General features: G+C 51.2%; 2 protein-coding genes across 2 annotated transcripts in view; one reads left to right on the forward strand and one right to left on the reverse strand.

Annotated features, from left to right (window-relative positions):
* The window catches only part of TLE2 (TLE family member 2, transcriptional corepressor), a 57,015-nt gene extending 44,859 nt beyond the window's left edge, over positions 1–12,156 (forward strand). The window contains exons 12-19 of the mRNA XM_056867613.1: positions 741–901; positions 3,412–3,488; positions 5,077–5,326; positions 5,930–6,177; positions 7,242–7,389; positions 8,482–8,632; positions 9,450–9,526; positions 12,049–12,156. Coding sequence (XP_056723591.1) covers positions 741–901; positions 3,412–3,488; positions 5,077–5,326; positions 5,930–6,177; positions 7,242–7,389; positions 8,482–8,632; positions 9,450–9,526; positions 12,049–12,156 — 1,220 coding nt within the window. The remainder of the gene's footprint in view (positions 1–740; positions 902–3,411; positions 3,489–5,076; positions 5,327–5,929; positions 6,178–7,241; positions 7,390–8,481; positions 8,633–9,449; positions 9,527–12,048) is intronic.
* Positions 12,157–15,922: 3,766 nt separating this feature from the next.
* LOC130473975 (transducin-like enhancer protein 1) overlaps positions 15,923–24,740 on the reverse strand; it is a 49,150-nt gene continuing 40,332 nt past the window's right edge. The window contains exons 13-18 of the mRNA XM_056845640.1: positions 24,123–24,372; positions 22,859–23,106; positions 20,199–20,346; positions 18,148–18,298; positions 16,809–16,885; positions 15,923–16,031 (exon numbers count right to left, since the gene is read on the reverse strand). Coding sequence (XP_056701618.1) covers positions 15,924–16,031; positions 16,809–16,885; positions 18,148–18,298; positions 20,199–20,346; positions 22,859–23,106; positions 24,123–24,372 — 982 coding nt within the window. The 3' untranslated portion in view covers position 15,923. The remainder of the gene's footprint in view (positions 16,032–16,808; positions 16,886–18,147; positions 18,299–20,198; positions 20,347–22,858; positions 23,107–24,122; positions 24,373–24,740) is intronic.

A 24,740-nucleotide genomic window follows, 5' to 3' on the forward strand; every position in this document is an offset into this window, starting at 1 on the left:
AATGCAGATTAATTCCAGCCCCCCACCACCACCCAAAAAAGAAATCTAGTGCCTAGTTTATTCAGGGGCACTTTTATCAAGCATCAGAGTCTCACGAAATTCTGGAACGTGTCCAGAGGAGAGCAACAAGGATGGGGAGGGGTCTGGAGACCAAGTCCTATGAGGAAAGGTTGAAGGAGCTGGGTATGTTTAGCCTGAAGAGGAGAAGACCGAGAGGGGATATGAGAACCATCTTCAAGTACTTGAAGGGCTGTCGTAGAGAGGAAGGGGCCGAGTTGTTTTCTGTTGCCCCAGAAGGGTGGACCAGAACCAACGGGATGAAATTAAATCCAAAGAGTTTCCGTCTAGACATTAGGAAGAATTTTCTAACAAAGCGGTTCCTCAGTGGAACAGGCTTCCTCGAGAGGTGGTGAGCTCTTCTTCCCTGGACGTTTTGAAGCAGAGGCTAGATGGCCATCTGTCAGCAATGCTGATTCTATGAACTTAAGCAGATGATGAGAGGGAGGGCATCTTGGCCATCTTCTGGGCATGAAGTATGGGTCACTGGGGGTGTGGGGGGGAGGTAGTTGTGAATTCTCTGCATTGTGCAGGGGGTTGGACTAGATGACCCTGGTGGTCCCTTCCAACTCAAGGATTCTATGAATTCTTTGCTGAGTCAGGCGGGGAGATGTGAATTTGCACAGAATTTTTCTCCTTGTTAAATGAAAGCTCCAGACACCACCTTTCGTTTTCTACCCCAGCACTTCGCAGTCCTCTGAGCATGGCGAGTCCCTACTCTTCCTCGTTTGGGATCGTACCCCACACTGCCCTCAACGGTGAACTGGCGGCCTCCAGCTCCTACGTCAGCATCCACCTCTCCCCCCAAATCAGCGGGACGGTGTTGTATGGACGCTCCCCGGTGGTACGTTGGCAAGCGACTATCACTCCCACACTGGTAGAGTTGCCAGTTCCCTCTTCGCCACCGGTGGGAGGTTTTTGGGGTGGAGCCTAAGGAGGACGGGGTTTGGGGAGGGACCTCAGTGCCATAGAGTCCAATAGAGAGCCAGCTTGGTGTAGTGGTTAAGAGAGCGGTGGTTTGGAGCGGTGGACTCTGATCTGGAGAACCGGGTTTGACTCCCCACTCCTCCACATGAGCGGCGGAGGCTAATCTGGTGAACTGGATTTGTTTCCCCGCTCCTACACACAAAGCCAGCTGGGTGACCTTGGGCTAGTCACAGCTCTCTCAGCCCCACCTCCCTCACAGGGTGTCTGTTGTGGGGTGGGGAAGGGAAGGTGATGGTAAGCCGGTTTGATTCTTCCTTAAGTGGTAGAGGAAGTCGGCATATAAAAGCCAACTCTCCTCCTCCTCCTCCACCACCAACGCGGCCATTTTCTCCAGGTGAACTGATCCCTATCAGCTGGAAATCAGTTGTAATAGCAAGAGATCTCCAGCTAGTACCTGGAGGTTGGCAACCGTACACGCTGAGCCTCTGGCTGGAACCCCCATCTCCAAAAAGCCACATCCCCACAACAAACAAACATCTGTTTCTGAACCACTGTTGTGGCTTCCCCAAAGGATGCCGGGGACTATAGCTGAGTCAGGGCTAGGGCTGTAGGCAAGATTGACGTCCTGGCACAATTGACACCGGAGCTGGATGGGGGCCGCGAGAGAGCTGTTCAGCAAGACCGGGCAGAGTCCGTTTCGAGCTGGGATGAGAGCCAAGAAATGTGTCTCCTTGGAACAAGGATGCTGGCGGAGGGGCAGCCCCACGGACAGGCAGGTGGCAGGCAGAGAAGGGCAGAAGGAGAGTGGAGAGCTGCATAAACAGGGCCAGAAGTGGGGGGGTTTCAGACCTGGAGCATTTTGTAGCTAGCCCTGATCAGGAATAACTGGGCACAGTCTTTTTGCTTTTCTCTGCCACTCACAAGAAGGGGCACGAGATTTGGGAGGCTTCTGGCTCCCCTCCCCCCCCCGGAGGAAGAGAAGGAGGAGAACAAGAAGATCATTTGGTTTTTATATGCCGACTTTCTCTACCACTTAAGGAAGTCTCAAACCAGCTTACAATCACCTTCCCTTCCCCACAACAGACACCCTGTGAGGTAGATGGGGCTGAGAGAGCTGTGACTAGCCCAAGGTCACCCAGCTGTCTTCATGTGTAGGAGTGGGGGAAAAAATCCAGTTCTCCAGATTAGCCTCCGCCACTCATGTGGAGGAACGGGGAACCCGGTTCTCCAGATCAGAGTCCACCGCTCCAAACCACTACGCTTAACCACTACACCACACTGCCCCCCCTCCGACCCTCCTGACCCCCTGACAATCCTGACCCTCCACGGTGAGATTGCGGTGGCATATCTCCTGCAGGTGCCATTCAGATTTTTGGGTGGGCAGCAAAAATAGACACCCCACAGCACTACAAAGAAGTTTCACCGAACACAAACAAAATTGCCGGGGGGAGATCCCCCCCAACTGTAGTAGGACTGTTTTATTGGGACCGAACATCCCAAAAGAATAGTGCAAACTTTTGAGTGCCGCCGAACACGTCGCCCGACTAGACATTGAGCACCAAAAGGCACAGCTTGGTGTGGGGAAGGGAGGAAAAGCTGATTAAGACACAGTGGGAACACCCAGAGAGCACTGAAAAGTCAAATGAACCATCTTCAAGCACTTGAAGGGCTGTCATATAGAGGAGGGTGCCGAGTTGTTTTCTGTTGCCCAGAAGGTTGGACCAGAACCAACGGGTTGAAATTAAATCAAAAGAGTTTCCGTCTAGACATTGGGAAGAATTTTCTAACAGTTGGAGCGGTTCCTCAGTGGAACAGGCTTCCTCGGGAGGTGGTGAGCTCTCCTTCCCTGGAGGTTTTTAAGAAGAGGTTAGATGGCCATCTGTCAGCAATGCTGATTCTATGACCTTAAGCAGATCATGAGAAGGAGGGCATCTTGGCCATCTTCTGGGCGTGGAGTAGGGGTCACTGGTGGTGTGGGGAGGAGGTAGCTGTGAATTTCCTGCATTGTGCAGGGGGTGGACTAGATGACCCTGGTGGTCCCTTCCAACTCTATGATTCTGTGATTCTGGGAGTCTATGAAATGTAGTGGTTAGACTAGGATTTGTGGGTCTCGGGTTCAAATCCCCACTCTGCCTTGAGTTCGAGCTCACTGGATTGACCTCCTGGCAATATTTTGTGAGGATACAATGAGAAAAGGGGAGGCGGTAGACGCCCCTCTGAGCTTTCTAGAGGAAGGGTGTGATAGTATTAGATAAAAGTTTGCGAACACTAAATCCCCTCACTTTTGAGCCTGAGGGGAATACCATTTGGTGGGCATCTTTGCTGGCATCAGTTTATGCCTTAACTCTGTTTCCGAGTTTGGGGGTCGATTTCGATTGTGGGGTCTGGATTCGAGAACCGTTAAGCGTCTCTCTCTGTTTTCAACAGGTGGCCTTTGAAGCCCACCCGCACTTGCGCGGATCGGCCGTATCCTCTTCCCTGCCGGCTATTCCTGGTGGCAAGCCGTAAGTGTGCCCGAACCCTGATGCTCGGGGCTGGCAAGGGGCGGGGGCATGTGGAGGAAGCAGCCGAAAGTAACATGGAACCATCCGAGGAAGTCAGAAGGTCTGGACTGAGATGCTGAATGGGGCGGGTCCGACCCTCCTCCCCGGATCCCTACGGAGGCGTTCCACCCCTTTCTGCACAACAGTCCTTGCGTGTGGTTCTCTGTGGCTTCTCCCGATGCTCTCTTCCTGCCCTGATTTCCCACAAGGATACTGTTTTCAGTGCTCCTGAATTCTCTGCTGCCTCGTTGCATGTTTCCCCCTGACCACTACTTCTGCTTGCAGCCTCACAACGCTTTTCTAGCATCAGTTTCCCCCCACTTTCCATAAAACCCCCCTTTTCGGTGACACCTTTGAGTTAGCCCCTCATTCCTCTGACCTAACTGTACTGAGGATGAGTATGCACAGAATGTTTGTGAACATTCCCAGGCTAGCTCTGTGTCTTTGTTAGTGTTGCCAGGTCCCTCTTCTCCACCGGCAAGAGGTTTTGGGGGCAGAGCCGGAGGAGGGCGGGGTTTGGGGAGGGGAGGGACTTCAATGCCATAGTGTCCAATTGCCGAAGCGGCCATTTCTCCAGGGGAACTGATCTCTATTGGCTGGAGATCAGTTGTAATAGCAGGAGATCTCCAGCTGCCACCTGGAGGTTGAGGAATCAAATTAACAAGCTTATGCTGGTGATGGGTAGTTATACAAAAAAACCAGCACGTATGACCAAATTACCAATGTGAGTGTATTATATACAATTCCAATGCAATTCAAAATGCATAAATTTCAAAATACAATTCCATATACACAGAGTCACGTTGCTTTTGCTATGTCATTTTTGTCAAGTTCCAGGTTATCAAAACAGATAAACGCACCATGTTGTCAATCATGAAGACACTGGATTCCAACTGTTCAACCGAAGATGGGCTTCTACTTAATCAGCCATCCGCAAAGAGTAGAGAGACACATTCCTCCGAAGATGGAATAAGCACCAATTTTGCTGGCACATCCGGATTTCCAAAATTGATGAAGCTATAAGCGAAACGGGACTATACCGGAAGCCCATCTTCTGTTGAACGGTTGGAATCCAGTGTCTTCATGATTGACAACGTGGTGTGTTATCTGTTTTGATAACCTGGAACTTGACAAAACTGGCCTAGCAAAAGCAACGTGACTCTGTGTATACGGAATTGTATTTTGAAATCTATGCATTGGAATTGTATATAATACACTCACATTGGTAATTTGGTCATACGTGCTGGGGTTTTATGTATAACCACCTGGACGTTGGCAACCCTAGTCTTCATCCCCTTCTGTTCGCTGGGGAACTTGAGATGGCATTCCCCTTGGGTCCGGGGTCCGTCTTTTTGTTCTTTCTTTCAAAAACCCCATATAATTGACGGAAGAGAAAAAACAGCGCTGACGTTACCATGATAAAGTCTGCAGTTGTTTTGGCTGCGTAGGCACCATGCGCCGTATGAGTCTGGGGCTAGAGGTGTCCATTTTGTCCTCTTCTAAGGTCCATTAGCAATTCTCTTTCAGTCTTCCTCCTTTGCTCTTCCAGGGCCTACTCCTTCCACGTGAGCGCTGATGGCCAGATGCAGCCGGTCCCCTTCCCGCCCGACGCCCTCATCGGCTCCGGCATCCCGCGGCACGCCCGCCAGCTCCACACGCTGACCCACGGCGAGGTGGTCTGCGCCGTGACCATCAGCAACTCCACCCAGCACGTCTACACGGGAGGGAAGGGCTGCGTCAAGGTGTGGGACGTGGGGCAGCCTGGAGCCAAGATGCCCGTCGCGCAGCTAGACTGCCTGGTATGTACCAGGAGGTGCCAGCTTCCAAGGGGTGGGTCCTGGATGCTGCTCAAACCCGGGCCCTGTGTACCCCAAGGGTTCATTGCAAAGGCAAAGAAGAGGAGGAGGAGGAATTGGTTTTTGTATGCCGACTTTCTCTACCACTTAAGGGAGAATCAACCCAGCTTACAATCACCTTCCCTTCCCCTCCCCACAACAGACACCCTATGACCTTAGGCAGATCATGAGAGGGAGGGCACCTTGGCCATCTTCTGGGCCTGGAGTAGGGGTCACTGGGGGTGTGGGTGGGGGAGTCAGTTGTGAATTTCCTGCATTGTGCAGTGGGTTGGACTAGATGACCCTGGTGGTCCCTTCCAACTCTATGATTCTAGGTAGGTGGGGCTGAGAGAACTCTGACTAGCCCAAGGTCACCCATGGCGTCATAAACTGCCGCAGTTTACCTTCGGTCACACAGTACTGCCAAAGCAACATTCGTAAAAACCCGCACACCCTTGCTGAATCCGCATGATCCAGAGGAGTGGCTGAATTGGGCTTCCAGTGGAGAGAATGGGGGGTGGGGGGCTTTAACTTTTGCCTTCTGACTTTCCACCCCACCCACACCAGAACAGAGACAATTACATCCGCTCCTGCAAGCTTCTCCCGGACAGCCGGAGCCTCATCGTGGGCGGGGAGGCCAGCACCCTCTCCATCTGGGACCTGGCGGCCCCTACCCCACGGATCAAGGCCGAGCTGACCTCCTCCGCCCCGGCCTGCTACGCCCTGGCCATCAGCCCCGACGCCAAAGTCTGCTTCTCCTGCTGCAGCGACGGGAACATCGTGGTGTGGGATCTGCAGAACCAAACCATGGTCAGGTGAGACAAATGGGGCTTGGGGCTGTCATTTTCAGTTCTCTGAGCCACGTGCACTGGTTGGCAGGGAAGGCTGCCTGCTGCAACTCTGCATGATTCATTGTTCTGACCTTGCCTCTTTCTGAATCAGCCTCTGCTGGAGAGGAACACCTGTTCCACCTGTGCTTTGCATCCTTCAAATCACTCCCTGATTGAAGGGATCAACCTGCCCTCGGAGCAGGCTGTTTGTTGTGTCTCTGCCTGAGTTGCTGCTCTGGGCATGCCTCCTTCCAGTTAGGGGGTCATACTCAGGGAAGGGAGGGACCTCAGTGGGGTAAAATGCCATAGGCTCCCCCGTCCAAAATAGGCCATTTTCTTCAGGGGAACTGATACCTGTAGTCTGGAGATCAGTTATAATTCTGGGAGGTCTCTAGGTCCCACACAGACGTTGGCAACTCTGCTTCTCAGTATTTGTTTCTTTCTGTGCCTTTTGCTCTTGGGCTTGCCAGTACGGCTTTTGGACAGTCCTAAATGCCTGGAGATTTTGGGGGTGGAGCCTGAGGAGGGCGGGGTTTGGGGAAGGGAGGGACTTCAATGCCGTAGAATCCAATGGCCAAAGCGGGCATTGTCTCCAGGGGAACTGATCTCTATCGGCTGGAGATCAGTTGTAATAGCAGGAGACCTCCAGCTAGTACCTGGAGGTTGGCAACCATGGCCTTAATGTTCCCTAAGGCCATCGAGGAACGATCCACAAAATGTGATGCTGGCCAGAACCAAAGTCCGGATCCAGAGATTGGAGAGGAGATGGGCCAGAGAATACCTGTCATCATAATCCCACTAGGGTTGGCAGGTCCCTCTTCGCCACCGGCGGGAGGTTTTTTGGGCAGAGCCTGAGGAGGGCATGGTTTGGGGAGGGGAAGGGACTTCAATGCCATAGAGTCCAATTGCCAAAGCGGCCGTTTTCTCCAGGCGAACTGATCTCTGTCGGCTGGAAATCAGTTTTAATAGCAGGAGACCTCCAGCTAGTACCTGGAGGTTGGCAACCCTGTGTCCCACCCACCACGGCTTGTTCTCTGTCTCCCCTCCAGGCAGTTCCAAGGCCACACGGACGGGGCCAGCTGCATCGACATCTCCAATTATGGCACCAAGCTGTGGACCGGGGGTCTGGATAACACCGTGCGCTGCTGGGACCTCCGCGAAGGCCGGCAGCTTCAGCAGCACGACTTCAGCTCCCAGGTGAGCGGTGGGGGACGGGCGGAGTCTTTGAGAGAGCCTAATGAGAAGAAAAGGGGGGGCAGGCACTCCAACGGCGGCCAATCAGCCAAGCTTCGGGAGGGGGGCCTTAAAAGGTGTGGGTCCAGCGTCCACAAGAGCCCCGTGGCGCAGAGTGGTCAGCTGCAGTCCTGCAGTCCAAGCTCTGCTCACGACCTGAGTTCGATCCCGACGGAAGTTGGTTTCAGGTAGCCGGCTCAAGGTTGACTCAGCCTTCCACCCTTCCGAGGTCGGTCAAATGAGGACCCGGCTTGCTGGGGGTAAAGGGAAGATGACTGGGGAAGGCACTGGCAAACCACCCCGCAAACAAAGTCTGCCTTGGAAACGTCGGGATGTGACGTTACCCCATGGGTCAGGAATGACCCGGTGCTTGCACAGGAGACCTTTACCTTTACCTTTTACCAGCGTCCACGAAGACTGTTCCACTGGTGAAGCTGGAAATAGAAAGGAGAAAATGGCTGGATGTTGATTTATGGTAGTTAATTATAATAATTACTATTAACATTACATTTCCACGCAAGCAGCTATGATACCTGTTGAACCTGGCTTCTTCCGGACGGCTTTGTGGATATTAATATTTCTGGATTCAAAAGATGAACTTTAAGGAAGTTTGTTTCTAGCAACGGCTGTTGTTAATAGTGTCGTTCAGGACAGTGTTTTTCAATACTTTTCTGGTAATTTATTTTGAACAGTAGAGACTGTTCAAAAAGCATTTTTATCCCGTCCTTCTAACAAGCTCCAAGTGGATAAAGCCAGAAGTTAAAGCCAACACAGAACATTTTAACCTACATAATATCCTTCCCTCCTTCTGCCCCACTCTTAGTGGCTAAGAGTGGAAGACTCTAAAATGGAGAACCGGGTTCGATTCCCCACTCCTCCGCATATAGCCTCCTGGGTGACCTCGGGCTAGTCACAGTTCTCTCCGAACTCTCTCAGCCCCACCTACCTCACAAGGTGCCTGTTGTAGTTAAATGTGACCTCTGTCCATGGTAGGGAAGGAAGCCCCCCCACCCTTGTCTGATTCCGGCCCTGTCTCTCTCTTCGCCCACCCCCCAGATCTTCTCCCTGGGCTACTGCCCCACAGGTGAATGGCTGGCCGTGGGGATGGAGAGCAGCAACGTGGAAATCCTGCATGTGACGAAATCGGAGAAGTACCAGCTCCACCTTCACGAGAGCTGCGTCCTGTCCCTCAAGTTCGCCTCCTGTGGTAGGTGTGTGAACCCCCCCCCCCTCGATAGGGTTGGCAGGTCCCTCATCGCCACCGGCAGGAGGTTTTTGGGGTAGAGCCTGAGGAGGACGAGGTTTGGGGAGGGACTTCAATGCCATAGAGTCCAGTTGCCAAAGCTGCCATTTTCTGCAGGGGAATTGATCTCTGTCGGCTGGAGGTCAGTTGTAACAGCAGGAGATCTCCAGCTAGTACCTGGAGGTTGGCAACCGTATCCCTCGAGTGCGATGGAGCAGGGTTTTGAGTTCAGCTGGGCCCTGCTTCCAACCACATTTTCAGCATAGCCCATAAAAGTCCGTAACCTCAACATCTTTCTGGACAGCCTGGGAAAATGAAACTTTTGCTCTCATTCACTCAGTTTGCTAGAGGTCAGAGTCACTGAAGGAAACCGACCAGGCGTAGACACAAAATAGTAGTTCGTCACCAATCACCTAATTAACATGTGGAACTCACTATCACTAAATATAGTGATGTCCATTTGTTCAGATAGCTGTAAAAGGTGGTTTGAAAAATCATGGGCATCTATTGACAGCAGTTAGCTATAGCAGTGAAATAGTACCTCCAGCTTCAGAGGCAGTTTACCACTTTTTCCTTCTGTGGCCTGTTTATGACCTTCTTGGAGGTATCTCACAGGATGTATGGTTCAGAAGGTGGCAATGCTAAAGATCCCTCCTTAATTAATCCAGAGGTTTTAAGTACACGGAATAATAACTCCTATGGGGTCTCCAAGACCCCCACAATTACCCTTTTTGTATGTTACAAGTTGCTGTCTTCAAAGTGTCACCCTTTCACCTTTCAGGAAAATGGTTTGTCAGCACAGGTAAAGACAACCTCCTGAACGCTTGGCGGACGCCCTACGGTGCAAGTATATTCCAGGTATGCGGGGAGGGGCAAATTGTTCTGCCGGTTGGGGAGAGGCTAGGGTTGCCAGCTCCGGGTTGGGAAATACCTGGAGATTTTGGGGGTGGAGCCTGAGGAGGGTGGGGTGAGGGGAGGGGAGGGGCTTCAATGAGGTATAATTCCATAGAGTCCAAAGGGGCCATTTTCTCTAGGCGAACTGATCTCTGTCGCCTGGAGGTCAGTTGTAATAGCGGGAGATCTCCAGCCTCTGCCTGGGGGCTGGCAACCCTAGGTGAGGGCCATGCCATTGTGGGGGGCAGCTAGCCTGCACCAAGAAGGTGTGAGAAGGGGGCTGTGGACACCAAGAATTCTCAGGGGCTGCCTCCCCCCCCCCACTTGGCTCTTCTGTGGCAGCTGGGGTGGGGCTGGGCCCCCAAAAAGATGCCGTCCCCTCGCTGTCCTCTGGAACCGGCCGCAGTAATGGAGGTGAGACAATAAAACGAAGACGCATAAAGGCCCTGAGCCAATTTGACTGGGGCTACCAGAAGACGTGCGCACCTCAGTCTACTGATTTCAGGGCGACGTTAATTACTATTTGCATTTATAGGAGCACTTAGATTGCTCCAAGCACTCTTCTTCTTGTAATCCTTGCGCCAACGCTGCGAGGTCGGTCAGCAATAATCACCTCATTGCCGATAAAGCTAAAAGGGGGCCGTGTCGGGTCGCCAACTGAATTAACGAGGCAGCATTTGAAGCAGGGGACCAAGCGACACAGATGATCACCCTGTATGCCACTTTCCCTTTCCCCAGGTTAGCCTCACAGCAACCCTGTGAGGTAGGTTAGGCTAAGAGAAGGAGAGGCCGTTTATGCCGGGCTGTTTCCCTCACGGTCACCCCTGCCGACTGCTCCGGTGCTTTGTTTTGAGTATGCTTGCTTTTCCCGACCGTCAGAGGTTGCCTTGTGCTCCCCGCGCATTTCTGTATGTTTTGCCCGCGTTTTCCGGATTCTCGCTAAAACAGCATCTGGAAAACAGGCAAAATGCGCGGAAATGCGCGGGGAGAACACATGAACACATGATTCAGACCCTTGGTCCATCAAAGTCAGTATGATCTACTCAGACCGGCAGCGGCTCTCCAGGGTCTCAGGCAGGGGTCTTTCACATCACCTACTGGCCTGGTCCCTTTAACTGGAGGTGCCGGGGATTGAACCTGGGACCTTCTGCATGCCAAGCAGATGCTCTACCACTGAGCCATGACCCCTCCCCTAAGCGAGAGCGAGAGGACCTCCGACAGTTGGGAAAGGCATGCATAATCAAAACGAAGCCCTGGAGCAGTCGGAAGGATGACTGCGAGGAAATCTGCCCTGCATAAATGGCCAGAGAGAGAGCATTTGATGCCACACCACCCAGTGCAGAGTGCCGCTTCCTGCCAGAGTGGGGATTTGAACTTGGGTTTCCCCCCTCCTAGCTCAACTCTCTAACCAGTACACCAGACTCTCGGCCGTTTTGTTACACGGTGCGTACGCTGCCATTCTGTGGGAACGTCAGAGAAAAATCACCACATTGGCCCCAGAACTGTGTTTGGTGAGAATTGCTGGAGCCACACCAGTTCAGGGGTTTCTAGTCTTCATGAAGATAGATCGTGATGGGTAGCCATGTTAGGCCATTTATGCACGGGAGGTTTTGCCTTGTTTGACCCTCTTTAGATGCACATTTTCCCCATCCAAATTCTCAAAACTCAACAATAAGCCCCCCATGCAGAGTTCTGAGGATTCGGATGGGGAAAATGTGCCTCTAGAGAGCGGCAATTCCAAGGCAAAACCTCCCAATGCATAAATGGCCTAAGTCTGTCCCTAGTAGGGGTCCAGTAGCACCTTAAAGACTAACGTAATTTCTGGCAGGGCATGAGGTTTCGTGAGCCACAGCTCACTTCTTCAGATATTAGAGCTCACGAAAGCTCTCGCCCTGCCAGAAATTTTGTTAGTCTTTAAGGTGCTACTGGACTCTGCTCTTTTCTAGTCTTCATGGAGGCAAAGATTTGCTCTCTTTGGGAAGGGGGCCTAAGCGGTTTAACTGGTGTCAAGCCCGTTCAAACTGGTTGCATAAACACAGGTTGACACTCTGGCTATTTATGCTTGGTAATTAGCAGCGTGTTCCAGGCTGAAGTGCCCCGCATATTTTTTTGAGTTCTTCACGCTGAACCGTCATTCTGGAAGTCACTGCGAAGCCGGCGCATACCTGCTTCGCATTACTTAAGAACCCCTTTACGTGACTGTTTTTCTTTGCTCCGACCCTGCCTCGAAGCATCCATTCAAGGAAGCATGAAGGATCACAGCCACTGGGTTAGCTATGCAAATGGTGATTGCTAATGGCTACGCAAATGAAGGAGAAAAGGAGCAGGCGAGTGGGGGGGATGGAATTTGTTTGACATTCGCCTCTTGCATCGGGACCGTGAACAGGCATTTTAAAGGTCGGATTTAAAAAAGGAACTTTGAGCGAGCATCAAAATCGACCCTGCATAAATGGCCTCTCTTTCCCCACATGTCTTTCTTTTTCCAGTCCAAAGAATCCTCATCGGTCCTGAGCTGCGACATCTCTGCCAACGACAAGTTTATAGTGACCGGTTCTGGGGACAAGAAAGCCACGGTTTACGAACTGGTGTACTGAGACAGGGAAGAAGGCCTCGTTCCTCCGTTCTTCCTTCGTTTAACGGCCACGGTTTTTGGGGGGACGTGGTCCGCACACCCCTCTGAGAGCCAGCGTCCCACCACAGAGCCAATCTGCCTGCTCCGACAGCAGTGGAATCCCACCCCCTCGTCCCCAAAAATCGGATTCAGCTATTCCAGCAGATCCTCACAGCCATATGGACCTGGATCTCGCCTGCTTCTCTCCCCTTTTAACATCTGGGTCTCAGGAAACTGGATTCTGCGTCCAAGAGCCATTCTGTGCTTCCGCGCCACCCGCAGCAGATACGGCTTCTCTCGGAGCAGGAACGGGGCACCTCCGTGACTTCATTTGGATCGCTGGCCTGTCGGAGAAAAAAAGGTCTCTCGCCTCCTTAGGAGGAGAGAGGAAGGAAGGAGCCCTCTTACCTGTGATGGAGAGAGGAAGGAAGGAGCCCTCTTACCTGTGATTGGTATCCCTTTTGCTGATTTCAGGGGTTCATTTTTCCTTTCTTGGGGACCATATGGGGAGAACCAGCTGTTAATTCCTTTTGTGTAATTAAATGTATTTAAATATTCGATTCCTGCTTTGTTCTTCTTCGTAGAGATGTGCGACTCCATTTCCCAGCTTCTTTGAGGTGGGAGGAGACAGTGGTTCCTACGGGGATTTAATCCATATGTAGTTTCCCTAGGCAACCCTTTTGAGCTCTGTCCAATTCCTGCTTCTTCCTACCCTCAACACACCACGAGCTGAAGGACCACGCTCTGACCGTATAATGGGAAGGCGCAGACGGCTTTAAGCGGTGTTTTCTCCTTAACTGGCTATAGCTAAACGTCTGGCACACAGCCAGCATGGCAAAGTGGTTAAGAGTGGCGGAGGCTAATCTGGAGAACAAGGTTCAATTCCCCACTCCTCCACATGAAGCCTGCTGGGTGACCTTGGGCCAGTCACAGTTGGCAATGGCCAACCACCTCTGAACGTCTCTTGTCTTGAAAACCCTATGGGGGTCTCCATAAATCAGCTGTGACTTGATGGCACACACACAAATTTCTGGCAACAGTGGCTTCTATGCAGGGATGGAAATAGATGGTGGTATTTGTAAGACTGCCCTGACCTAGATGGCCCAGGTTAGCCCCATTTCGTCAGATCTCAGAAGCTAAGCAGGATCAGCCCTGGTTAGTGCTTGGAAGGGAGACCACCAAGGAAGTTCAGGTTTGCTATGCAGAGGCAGGCAATGGCAACCACCTCTGAATCTCTCTTTCTCTCTGACCTGGCCAGCCATGTTAGCCCTATTTTGTCGGCTGCCAGAGGCTAAGCGGGATCAGCCCAGGTTACTACTTGGTGGTAAGTTCTGGGTTGCTATGCAGAGGTGGGCAATGGCAAACCACCTCTGTATGTCTTTTTGCCCTGACCTGAATTGCCCAGGCTAGACTGATCTCATCAGATCTCGGAAGCTAAGCAGGGTCAGCCCTGGTTGGTGCTTGGGTGGGAAACCGCCAAGGAAGTCACATGAACACATGAAGCTGCCTTAATCTGAATCAGACCCTCGGTCCATCAAAGTCAGTATTGTCTGCTCAGACTGGCAGCGGCTCTCCAGGGTCTCAGGCAGGGGTCTTTCACATCACCGACTTGTCTGGTCCCTTTAACTGGAGATGCCGGGGATGAACCTGGGACCTTCTGCATGCCACAGATGCTCTACAAACTGAGCCACAGCCCCCCCCCACAAGAGATGAACACATGAAGCTGCCTTCTACTGAATCAGCCCTTGGTCCCTCAAAGTCAATATTGTCCACTCAGACTGGCAGCGGCTCTCCAGGGTCTCAGGCTGAGGTTTTTCACATCTCCTACCTGCCAGGGTTGCTATGCAGAGGCAGGCAATGACAAACCACCCCTGTTCTTCCTTTGCCTTGAAAACCCTATAGGGTTGCTATAAGTCAGGCGTGACTTGACAGAACTTTACACACGCACACTTGTAAGATTAGTTCTGTCCAAGACTGCCTGGTCATCAGATTATTAACTGAAGATAAAATATTACCCTGAAGAGTTTGGTGGTAGGGGTTAGAGAGGGAAAGAAAATGAATGAGGCCAGATGGTTAACGCTGGACATAGGGTATGAGTTTCTAGCTTTGCAATAACTCCTCCACTTAGGACAGAACATGATGATCTGTTTATCCCAAGGAGTTCAAATTCACCAATATGCCTGTGAAAGCCAAGTTTACTAACTAGATATTCAGGTCAAATGGATTCCTGTTTTAGTCAAAGTTTAAAAAAACAAATTGAAGCCAGCTGGCAATCGCTCAAAGTGAACACAAAGTGAAAAGTCTTTAATTACATTCAGGATTGTTCGTTTATAGGAGGGGAACGGTATCTAGGGTTTAGCATGAACCAACTCCCGTTTCCCTGTGCTTTGCCTGAACGGGGATCTCTGAGACCCCTGCTATCCTAAGCAGGCAGTTTTTCCTTCAACACCAACTCTTCAAGGAGATTTTAAACACCAACTCTTCAAGGAGATTTTAAACTAGCTGCCCGTCTCTTGGAGGTTGACCAGCGGTCAACGGCAAGGGACCCTCCATGCCCTCACTACGGCCAAAAGACTTAGTATTGCAACATTGGAGAGATAAAAAGCCCACCTCCTATAAATCAATGGCTCATGGACCTTACGTTTTTATCAATAGAACCATAGAATCATCACAGAACTTGAAGTACCCGTAGAGCCCATCTAGTCCAACCCCCTGGTTAACGCAGGATCAGCCTAGGGCATTCCTGACAAGTGATTGTCCAGCCTCTGCTTAAAGACTGCCAGTGAGGGGGAACCCACCACCTCCCTGGGTAGCTGATTCCACTGTCCAACAACTCTTACTGTAATCCCACCCACCCCCAAAATCCAGGTACCCCCCCCTTTTTAGTAGTTGCTGAATTTTGAGCTTCCCCCCCTTCTTTTTCTTGGGTTGTTGCTGTCTTTTTTATGAAAGAATTTTTTAAAATTAAAAAAATACCTCTCCTAGGAGATGTAGCGGCCCAGATGAAGGGAAAACGCAGGCCTGCGGGAACAGCTCTTAGGGTTACGATTCAAGCGGGCCTTCCCCCCCCCCATCCCGAATTCTCCCTCCCTCCGTTCTTTTCAAACCTTTCTTCTAAGAACAGAACACGCTTGACCGCCTCGTGCTGGAAGCCCTCATAAAAAACCCTCGTGTGAGAATCCGCGGCTGTGGTAGATTTTCTTTTTTTATTAAATACATCCGTCAAAGCAAAAAAAAAAAAAAAAGACTTGCAATGGTACCCTTCCATCACAACTAACCCCTTCCCCCCTTTTATTAGCCCGAGGTTTTAAAAAATTAACACACAAGAAAAACAGTCCCCCCCAAAGACAAAAATGCTCCCCCAGAAAAAAAAGGAAAACGGGGAGAAATAAAACAGCAGCAGCCGGAGTCCTTTTGAGGCTGTTTTTCTTCTGAAAGGAATTATTTATCACTCCCCCTCCCCATAAAAGCCACAGCCTTCAATTTGCAAGATCTGAGCAAGGCTGTCAAAGATAGGACATTTCGGAAAACTTTAATTCATAGGGTCGCCATGAGTCGGAAGCGACTTGACGGCACTTAACACACACGCACTCCCCATAAAAGTAGGGTGATCGGTGGTGGGGGGCTGCCCCTGCTGCCTTTCTCTCCCCGGCCAAGGTCCTGTAAGCTTTATTCTTTGGCTGGAAACTGGGGAGAGGGGTTAGCTCCTGACCCAGCTGGGTGTCTGACGAGGCTGCCGGGGAGCCTTCCTCAGTAGATGACCTCATAAACGGAGGCTTTCTTGTCCCCGGAGCCAGTGACGATGAATTGGTCGTCCGTAGAAACGTCGCAGCTGAGGACGGAGGACGATTCCTTAGACTGACACAACGGAAAAAAGAAAATGTTAGCTATAGGCCCTGACCTGGATGGCCCAGGCTAGCCTGATCCCATCAGATCTCAGAAGCTCAGCAGGGTCAGCCGTGGTTAGTACCTGGATGGGAGACCACCAGGGAAGTCCCAGGGTTGTTATGCAGAGGCAGGCAACAGCAAACCACCTCTGTATGCCTTTGGGGGGATGACCATTCGCACAGAAAGCAGCAAGGTCAAATTCAAAACTGCCTCTGTTTCTCAGGATGGTGGGGTGGGGTGGCCAGACAGAGAAACCTCTTTCTAAACCTACACCACCTTATCTGATCGGAGGTATGTCCAGGATAAATACAACACACCTGTGCACCTTGTTGAGTAAAATCTCCCTCCATCAGCGCTGGCCTCCCTACCCTACTTTCCGCCACATTTTTGCTTGTCCTGTACTATTTACCAACTAATATGCAGGGGTCCTGGCTGTCCGCAGGCCCTGCGGCGGCCCCCACCCCACCCCAAAATGAGCGCCATTCTGCTTTATCGTCTAATGTTTACGGGGATGTAAAATTGTTGATTTTGTAAATTGTTTTATTTTTACGATTTTATTGACATTTTATTGTATTTATTACACCGATTATCATGTCATCATGAACCTGGCCTTTGCCAGGGAGTGAGGGCGGGCTATAAAAATAAATCAATTTTCAGCTTTGCAACAACAACAAAAAGTCTACTGTGGTTACAGTGGACGCATTTCCACCCCCTTCCCCCACTCACAGAGGTTTGTCAACCCCTTACCTGGAATATACTGGCTCCATAGGGGGTTCTCCATGCGTTCAAGAGGTTATCCTTTCCCGTACTGACAAACCATTTCCCTTGATTGGGACAGAGCAGAAACAAGAGATCGTCCCCAAAATCAGTACATCTCACCGCCCCCACCCCATGCCGAGAAGCAAGTTTACCAAGAGGAATTTGCCAGTTCATTCTTCCTTTCCCCCCATCCTCTCCAGACTTAGAATCATAGAATCATAGAGTTGGAAGGGACCACTAGGGTCATCTAGTCCAACCCCCTGCACCATGCAGGAAATTCACAATTACCTCCCCCGCACACAACACAGTGACCCCTACTCCATGCCCAGAAGATGGCCAAGATGCCCTCCCTCTCATCATCTGCCTAAGGTCACAGAATCAGCATTGTTGACAGATGGCCATCTAACCTTGAAAACCTCCAGGGAAGGGGAGCTCACCACCTCCCCAGGAAGCCTCGTTCCACTGAGGAACCGCTCTAACTGGTAGAAAATTATTCCTAATGTCTAGACGGAACCTCTTTTGATTTCATTTCAACCCATTGGTTCTGGTCCGACCTTCTGTGGCAACAGAAAACAACTCGGCAGCCTCCTCTCTATGAAAGCCCTTCAAGTACTTGAAGATGGTTATCCTATCCCCTCTCAGTCTTCTCCTCTTCAGGCTAAACATACCCAGCTCCTTCAGCCTTTCCTCATAGGACTTGGTCTCCAGACCCCCTCAACATCTTTGTTGCCCTCCTCTGGACACGTTCCAGCTTATCCACATCTTTCTTAAATTGCGGTGCCCAAAACTGCTAAAGCTACTTTATTTATCGAAAACATTTATCAGCCCCATTTCTCCCTTACGCAGCTCAAAGGCATAGATAAAATATAATAAAACACGTTAAAAACAGAAACACCAAAATCGTAACCAAGTCAAACCATCCTTTCTGTCCATTTCAGCTTCTAGCAACCCTCCAGGGCAGCACCCCCACCCCCAGAGATTCTCCACGTGGAGACGCCCGGGATCGAACTGGGGACCTTCTGCATGCAAAGCCGGTGCTCGGCCCCCTGAGTAAACAGCCCCTCCTGCTACGCTGGCTCAGTAACTTAGTGAATCCGATCCCCGGCAACAGAATACCTCATGCAGATTATAAAATGCCAGAGTCTCGAGTTCTGAATACTCTAAGCACCAAGTATTATTAGGAACCTGTGCCAAGGAAAGCCTGCGCAGCGCAGGGGATTTTGAGGTATGTTCTACAGCGCACTAGGAAAGGTGTTGGTGGGCACCCTGGTTTAGGGTTTCTCTGGGAGCTGCACTGTAACTACCCCTCCCAGAAGACACCACCTACCGCAGGAGGCGAACTTGAGGGAGAGGACGCAGCTCTCGTGAAGATGGAGCTGGTACTTCTCGGGCTTCGACACGTGCAGGATTTCCACGTTGCTGCTCTCCATCCCGACGGCCAGCCATTCGCCCGTGGGGCAGTAGCCCAAGGAGAAGATCTGGGGGGGGGGGGAGAAAAGACAGGGGTGGGGTCAGGCATGAAAGAAAGGGGGGCGGGATATCCCTTTCTTGGGGCTGCGTGTACGCTGCAGTTCTGCAGAAGCACCGACACATGCAATCCGCAAACAAGCTTCTAGCTCTCATGGATCCGGCATGCAAGTTAACGTCTTCAGAAATATCAGAAGATGGTGGAACTAACCTGGCCAGGGAACCGGGAGAAAGCTCTCGGGGCCCACATAGACATCTTGGCCACCCTGAAGCCCCGCACAATAGAAGACAAAAGTGTGCCCAATTTCTGCAAGCTACACAGAACCATTTTTGGGGCAAACCCCTTCTGAATGTCTCTTGCCTGGAAAACTGTACCAGGTCGCCATAAGTCAGCTGTGACTAGTTGACGGCACTTTCCACCACATATAGCTCACAGTAACACTCATAAATGTGTTAGGGGAAGGTAGCTCAGTGGTAGAGCATCTGCTTGGCATGTGGAAGGTCCCAGGTTCAGTCCCCGGCCTCTCCAGTTAAAGGGACCAGGCAAGTAGGTGATGCGAAAGACCCCTGCCTGAGACCCTGGAGAGCCAGGGAGAGGGGCTGTGGCTCAGTGGTAGAGCCTCTGCTTGGCATGCAGAAGGTCCCAGGTTCAACCCTCGGCATCTCCAGTTAAAGGGACCGGGCAAGTCGGTGATGTGAAAGACCCCTGCCTGAGACCCTGGAAAGCCAGGGAGAGGGGCTGTGGCTCCGTAGTAGAGCCTCTGCTTGGCATGCAGAAGGTCCCAGGTTCAATCCCTGGAATCTCCAGTTAAAGGGACCAGGCAAGTCGGTGATGTGAAAGACCCCTGCCTGAGACCCTGGAGAGCCAGGGAGAGGGGCTGTGGCTCTGTAGTAGAGCCTCTGCTTGGCATGCAGAAGGTCCCAGGTTCAATCCCTGGAATCTCCAGTTAAAGGGACCAGGCAAGTCGGTGATGTGAAAGACCCCTGCCTGAGACCCTGGAGAGCCAGGGAGAGGGGCTGTGGCTCAGTGGTAGAGCCTCTGCTTGGCATGTGGAAGGTCCCAGGTTCGATCCCTGGAATCTCCAGTTAAAGGGACCAGGCAAGTCGGTGATGTGAAAGACCCCTGCCTGAGACCCTGGAGAGCCAGGGAGAGGGGCTGTGGCTCAGTGGTAGAGCCTCCGCTTGGCATGCAGAAGGTCCCAGGTTCAATCCCCGGCATCTCCAGTTAAAGGGGCCAGGCAAGTAGGTGACGTGAAAGATCTCTGCCTGAGACCCTGGGGAGCCGCTGCCAATCTGAGTAGACAATACTGACTTTGATGGACCAAGGCTCTGATTCGGTATGAGGCAGCTTCATGTGTTCTGGGGAAGGGCCGTAGCTCAGTGGTAGAGCATCTGCTTGGCATGCAGAAGGTCTCAGGTTCAATCCCTGGCATCTCCAGTTAAAGGGACTGGGCAAGTCGGTGATGTGAAAGACCTCTGCCTGAGACCCTGGAGAGCTGCTGCTGGTCAGAGTAGACAATACTGTCTTTGATGGACCGATGGTCTGATCCATTTTAAGCCAGCTTCATGTGTTCATCTCCTGGAATTACAACTGATCTTCAGAGGACACAGGTCTGTGCCTCTGGAGAAAGTGGCTGCTTTGGAAGGTGGACTCTATGGTGTTATACCCTGCTGAGGTCCCTCCCCTCCTCAAACCCCACCTTCCCTAGGCTCCAGAGCTGACAGCCCTATCCCGCCCACCCCCATTGCTCTTCCTTCCCGCATCCTTCCAGCTCGGATGATGGCCCTGAACGGGCCCCACCTGGGAGGGGCAGAAACGGTCCCCTGTCTCTACAGCTCATGCTCACTGGCCAGACTCCGGAGTGCCCACCCCTTCCCCCCCAGCGTAGAAGCCCCGCCCGTTTTCCTCACCTGGGAGCTGAAGTCGTGCTGCTGAAGCTGCCGGCCCTCCCTCAGATCCCAGCACCGGACGGTGTTGTCCAGCCCCCCCGTCCACAGTTTGGTGCCGTCGTTGGAGATGTCGATGCAGCTGGCCCCGTCTGTGTGACCCTGGAACTGTCTGGAGGAGAGGGGCGGGCGGGGGGACAAAAACCCAAGACTTCAGTCAATGCAGAATACGCGGGCGTTTCCGGGAACCTCTGGTTGCAGGCCGAACAGCAAAAGTTTGGGCTGGAGGAAGGACGTATCGGAGGGGTCTTCAGAGCAGGGAGCCCCCGGATTCCTCCTCTGCAGATCTCGTTCAAGTCCGCAGTTATTGTGGGCCATAGACAAGTGGGAGGGGCTGTGGCTCAGTGGCAGAGCATCTGCTTGGCATGCAGAAGGTCCCAGGTTCAATCCCCAGCATCTCCAGTTAAAGGGACTAGGCAAGGAGGTGATATGAAAGACCCCTGCCTGAGACCCTGGAGAGCCGCTGCTGGTCTGAGTAGACAATACTGACTTTGATGGACCGAGGGTCTGATTCAGTATAAGGCAGATAGGGGAGGGGCTGTGGCTCAGTGGCAGAGCATCTGCTTGGCATGCAGAAGGTCCCGGGTTCAATCCCCGGCATCTCCAGTTGAAGGGACCAGGCAAGTAGGTGATGTGAAAGACCCCTGCCTGAGACCCTGGAGAGCCACTGCCAGTCTGAGTAGACAATACTGGGCCAAGGATCTGATTCAATATGAGGTAGCTTTGTGTATTCAGTCTTTGGGGAGTTGCTGTGGCTCAGTGGCAGAGCATCTGCTTGGCATGCAGAAGGTCCCCGGTTCAATCCCTGGCATCTCCAGGGATTAGGCAAGTAGGTGATGTGAAAGACCCTTTTCTGCCTGAGACCCTGGAGAGCCACTGCCGGTCTGAGTAGACAATACTGACTTTGATGGACCAAAGGTCTGATTCAGTATAAGGCAGCTTCGTGTGTTCAAGGCTTCTACGTTCCACAAACGTGCAAGGAATTAATAGCTTTTTTGCTTTCAGCACAAATGACGAAGTCTTCTGAAAGCAAACTTAGTCCTGTTGTGAATGCTCAGTTTGGTACAATACAAGGACATTTAGACACAGAGAAAAGAACTGCATAAATTCAACTCACAAAAAAAAAATCTCATTTCAGTAACTACATAGAAAAGTTTGTCACTGGTTGACTTCAATGCAAGATCCAGCACACCGTTGGAAAGTTTAGTTGTATCTTTCTGTTAAATGGCTTTAAAGCAGGATTAGACAGATTCATGGAGGAGGCATCTACCAGTGGCTACTAGCCATGGGGACTAAAGGGAACCTCCATGTTCAGAGGCAGTCAACCTCTGAATACCAGTGCCAGGAGGCAACATCAGGGGAAGGCCTCCGCTTCTATACTCTGTTGTTGGTCCTCCAGAGGGACTGGTTGGCCACTGTGTGAGACAGGATGATGGACTAGATGGACGCTCACTGATCTGATCCAGCAGGGCTCTTCTGAGGTTCTTAATAGAAGGTGGTCTTTGCAAAACTCAGCAGGACAATGTAAGTTAACTAATTCTCACAACATCAGAGGGGGATGCTGAAATCCTGCTTCTTTTGTAGTATTGTGACATCCCATCTCTCAGTGCCGTTACGGGAAAAAAATTAAAAATACAAAGTTTTTAAAAAGACAAAGAGATCCAGCGCTAGTCGCAAGAGGGGGAATCGAAGCTTCTTCGGGACAGCAAGACAGAGCTGGGACCATAACTAAGCGGAAATGGCTTCTACTGAGTAAAAGGAACTGAATTGTGAATCTCATTGTCATAGGGACAAGGTAGGGTTGCCAACCTCCAGGTAGTTAGCACGGGTGAAAGGTACACAAATGCACAGAGCCAAGTAGCAAAAATGCAAATGTTAATAAGTGCAAAACATCAAAGACAGCAGTGTGAGACAAATAGACCTAACAGCAGTGACTACACAATGTACACTAACAGCAGTGACTACACAATGTACAATATATACATGGATTATGGAATAACCAGGCAAAAAAGTCCTCTTCTTAAGTCTATCAAAGTTGGTTGGTTCCAATTGTATAATATGTTCATCTGGTATGAATCCAGTGAATATAAATCCAAAGATGGGGGACGGCCGTTTCACCTTGGTTTCTTCAGCCCCATATTATCTCCCCAAATCTCTGCTGCTCTACGCTTCTACTGCAGTCCTTGGCTAATGTCCTCAATTGGAGTGGGCTGGTTTATTTGTCTCACACTGCTGTCTTTGATGTTTTGCACTTATTAACATTTGCATTTTTGCTACTTGGCTCTGTGCATTTGTGTACCTTTCACCCATGCTAATTTCCAAACCATAAGGTATAGGCACGGGAGTGCTTTTGTTTTGTTTATATTGAACCTCCAGGTAGTAGCTGGAGATCTCCTGCTATTACAACTGATCTCCAGCCGACAGAGATCAGTTCACCTGGAGAAAACGGCCGCTTTGGCAATTGGACTCTATGGCACTGAAGTCCCTCACCAAACCCTGCCCTCCTCAGGCTCTGCCCCAAAAACCTCCCACCAGTGGCAAAGAGGGACCTGGCAACCCTAGGACAAGAGCGTGACCTCCCTCTCCCCGCGGATCTCCACCACTCTCGCCAGCACATCGCTCACCTAACCAGCGTCTGGTTCTGCAGATCCCACACCACGATGTTCCCGTCGCTGCAGCAGGAGAAGCAGACTTTGGCGTCAGGGCTGATGGCCAGGGCGTAGCAGGCTGGGGCGGAGGAGGTCAGCTCGGCCTTGATCCGTGGGGTAGGGGCCGCCAGGTCCCAGATGGAGAGGGTGCTGGCCTCCCCGCCCACGATGAGGCTCCGGCTGTCCGGGAGAAGCTTGCAGGAGCGGATGTAGTTCTCCCGGTTCTAGGGAATAAAGAGGAGGAAGACGCCACTGAAGTTCCGACCACCTGCGGGTGCTCGCGGGAGCCAAGAGTTACGGGAGAGGGGGCCCCACGGTTAATCCAGGCCCCTTCCCTGAATTTTCACCTGAAAAAGCATAAGCAGTACTTTTCTTCTCTAGTTTCAATTAACAATGTAATAGGATCTGCATAAAAAAGATCTACTTCTCAATCCCCAACCGCAACTCCCACTAACACCCCTCCCATGCCAGCTGCAGAAGTTCAAAAGAGGCACCCGCTTGAAAAGCCCCAATTAATGCAATTTAATATATAAGAATAGGCATCTTTTCTATCTTATACTAGATGTAGATGTTCAGCAGCTTATATTTTATGTAATACAAGATACTATACTGCACATACTACAGTTCTTCAGTGGAAGAGGCTTCCTCGGGAGGTGGTGAGCTCTCCTTCCCTGGAGGTTTTTAAGCAGAGGCTAGGTTGCCATCTGTCAGCAATGCTGATTCTATGACCTTAGGCAGATGATGAAAGGGAGGGTATGTTGGCCATCTTCTGGGCATGAAGTAGGGGTCACGTGGGGGGGAGGTAGTTATGAATTTCCTGCATTATGCAGGGGGTTGGACTAGATGACCCTGGTGGTCCCTTCCAACTCTAGGATTCTATGATTCTATATAAGATACCATTTTGATTGACAAAAATATATATTATTACATTTAATAATAATAATCGTGATAATCTGAGAGACTCATTATACAATATCAGTATTAAATAATAATAATTAAGTACTGTAACTCATCTATCTATCTCCCTCTTGGTTAAAGGTTTGTTTTTCTTAAGATTTACAGACAAGCTATTAGAATAATGCAAGAAGTTATAGAATGATTTAGATTAGCTCCACATAGCAGCTGATGAAGACGGAGCCCTGACTATTTGTACAAGGTATGTTTGTTGTATGTTTTGTATATGTTGTTTTAAAAAATAAAAAATTATTAAGAAAAGCCCCGATCCTCTGCCTCGACTTACCAGGCAGTCTAGCTGCGCGACAGGCGTTTTGGCTCCGGGCTGCCCCACATCCCACACCTTGACGCAGCCCTTCCCTCCCGTGTAGACGTGCTGGGTGGAGTTGCTGATGGTCACGGCGCAGACCACCTCGCCGTGGGTCAGCGTGTGGAGCTGGCGGGCGTGCCGCGGGATGCCGGAGCCGATGAGGGCGTCGGGTGGGAAGGGGACCGGCTGCATCTGGCCGTCGGCGCTCACGTGGAAGGAGTAGGCCCTGGAGGTAGGGTGGGCAGAACAGAACAGAATAGCCCGTTGGAATTTGCAAGATGAGAAAGGCCAGGAATAAACGGGCAAGAGTTCTGCAGGTAGCTTTCCCATTTATTGAAGGATGTAGACAAGCTGGAGCATGTCCAGAGGAGGGCAACCAAGATGGTGAGGGGTCTGGAGACCAAGTCCTATGAGGAAAGGTTGAAGGAGCTGGGTACGTTTAGCCTGAAGAGGAGAAGACTGAGAGGGGATATGAGAACCATATTCATTCAAGTACTTGATGGGCTGTCATACAGAGGAGGGTGCCGAGTTGTTTTCTGTTGCCCCAGAAGGTCGGACCAGAACCAACGGGTTGAAATTAAACCAAAAGAGTTT

The sequence above is a fragment of the Euleptes europaea genome, chromosome 2 (assembly GCF_029931775.1).
Source record: "Euleptes europaea isolate rEulEur1 chromosome 2, rEulEur1.hap1, whole genome shotgun sequence".
Lineage (NCBI taxonomy): Eukaryota > Metazoa > Chordata > Lepidosauria > Squamata > Sphaerodactylidae > Euleptes > Euleptes europaea.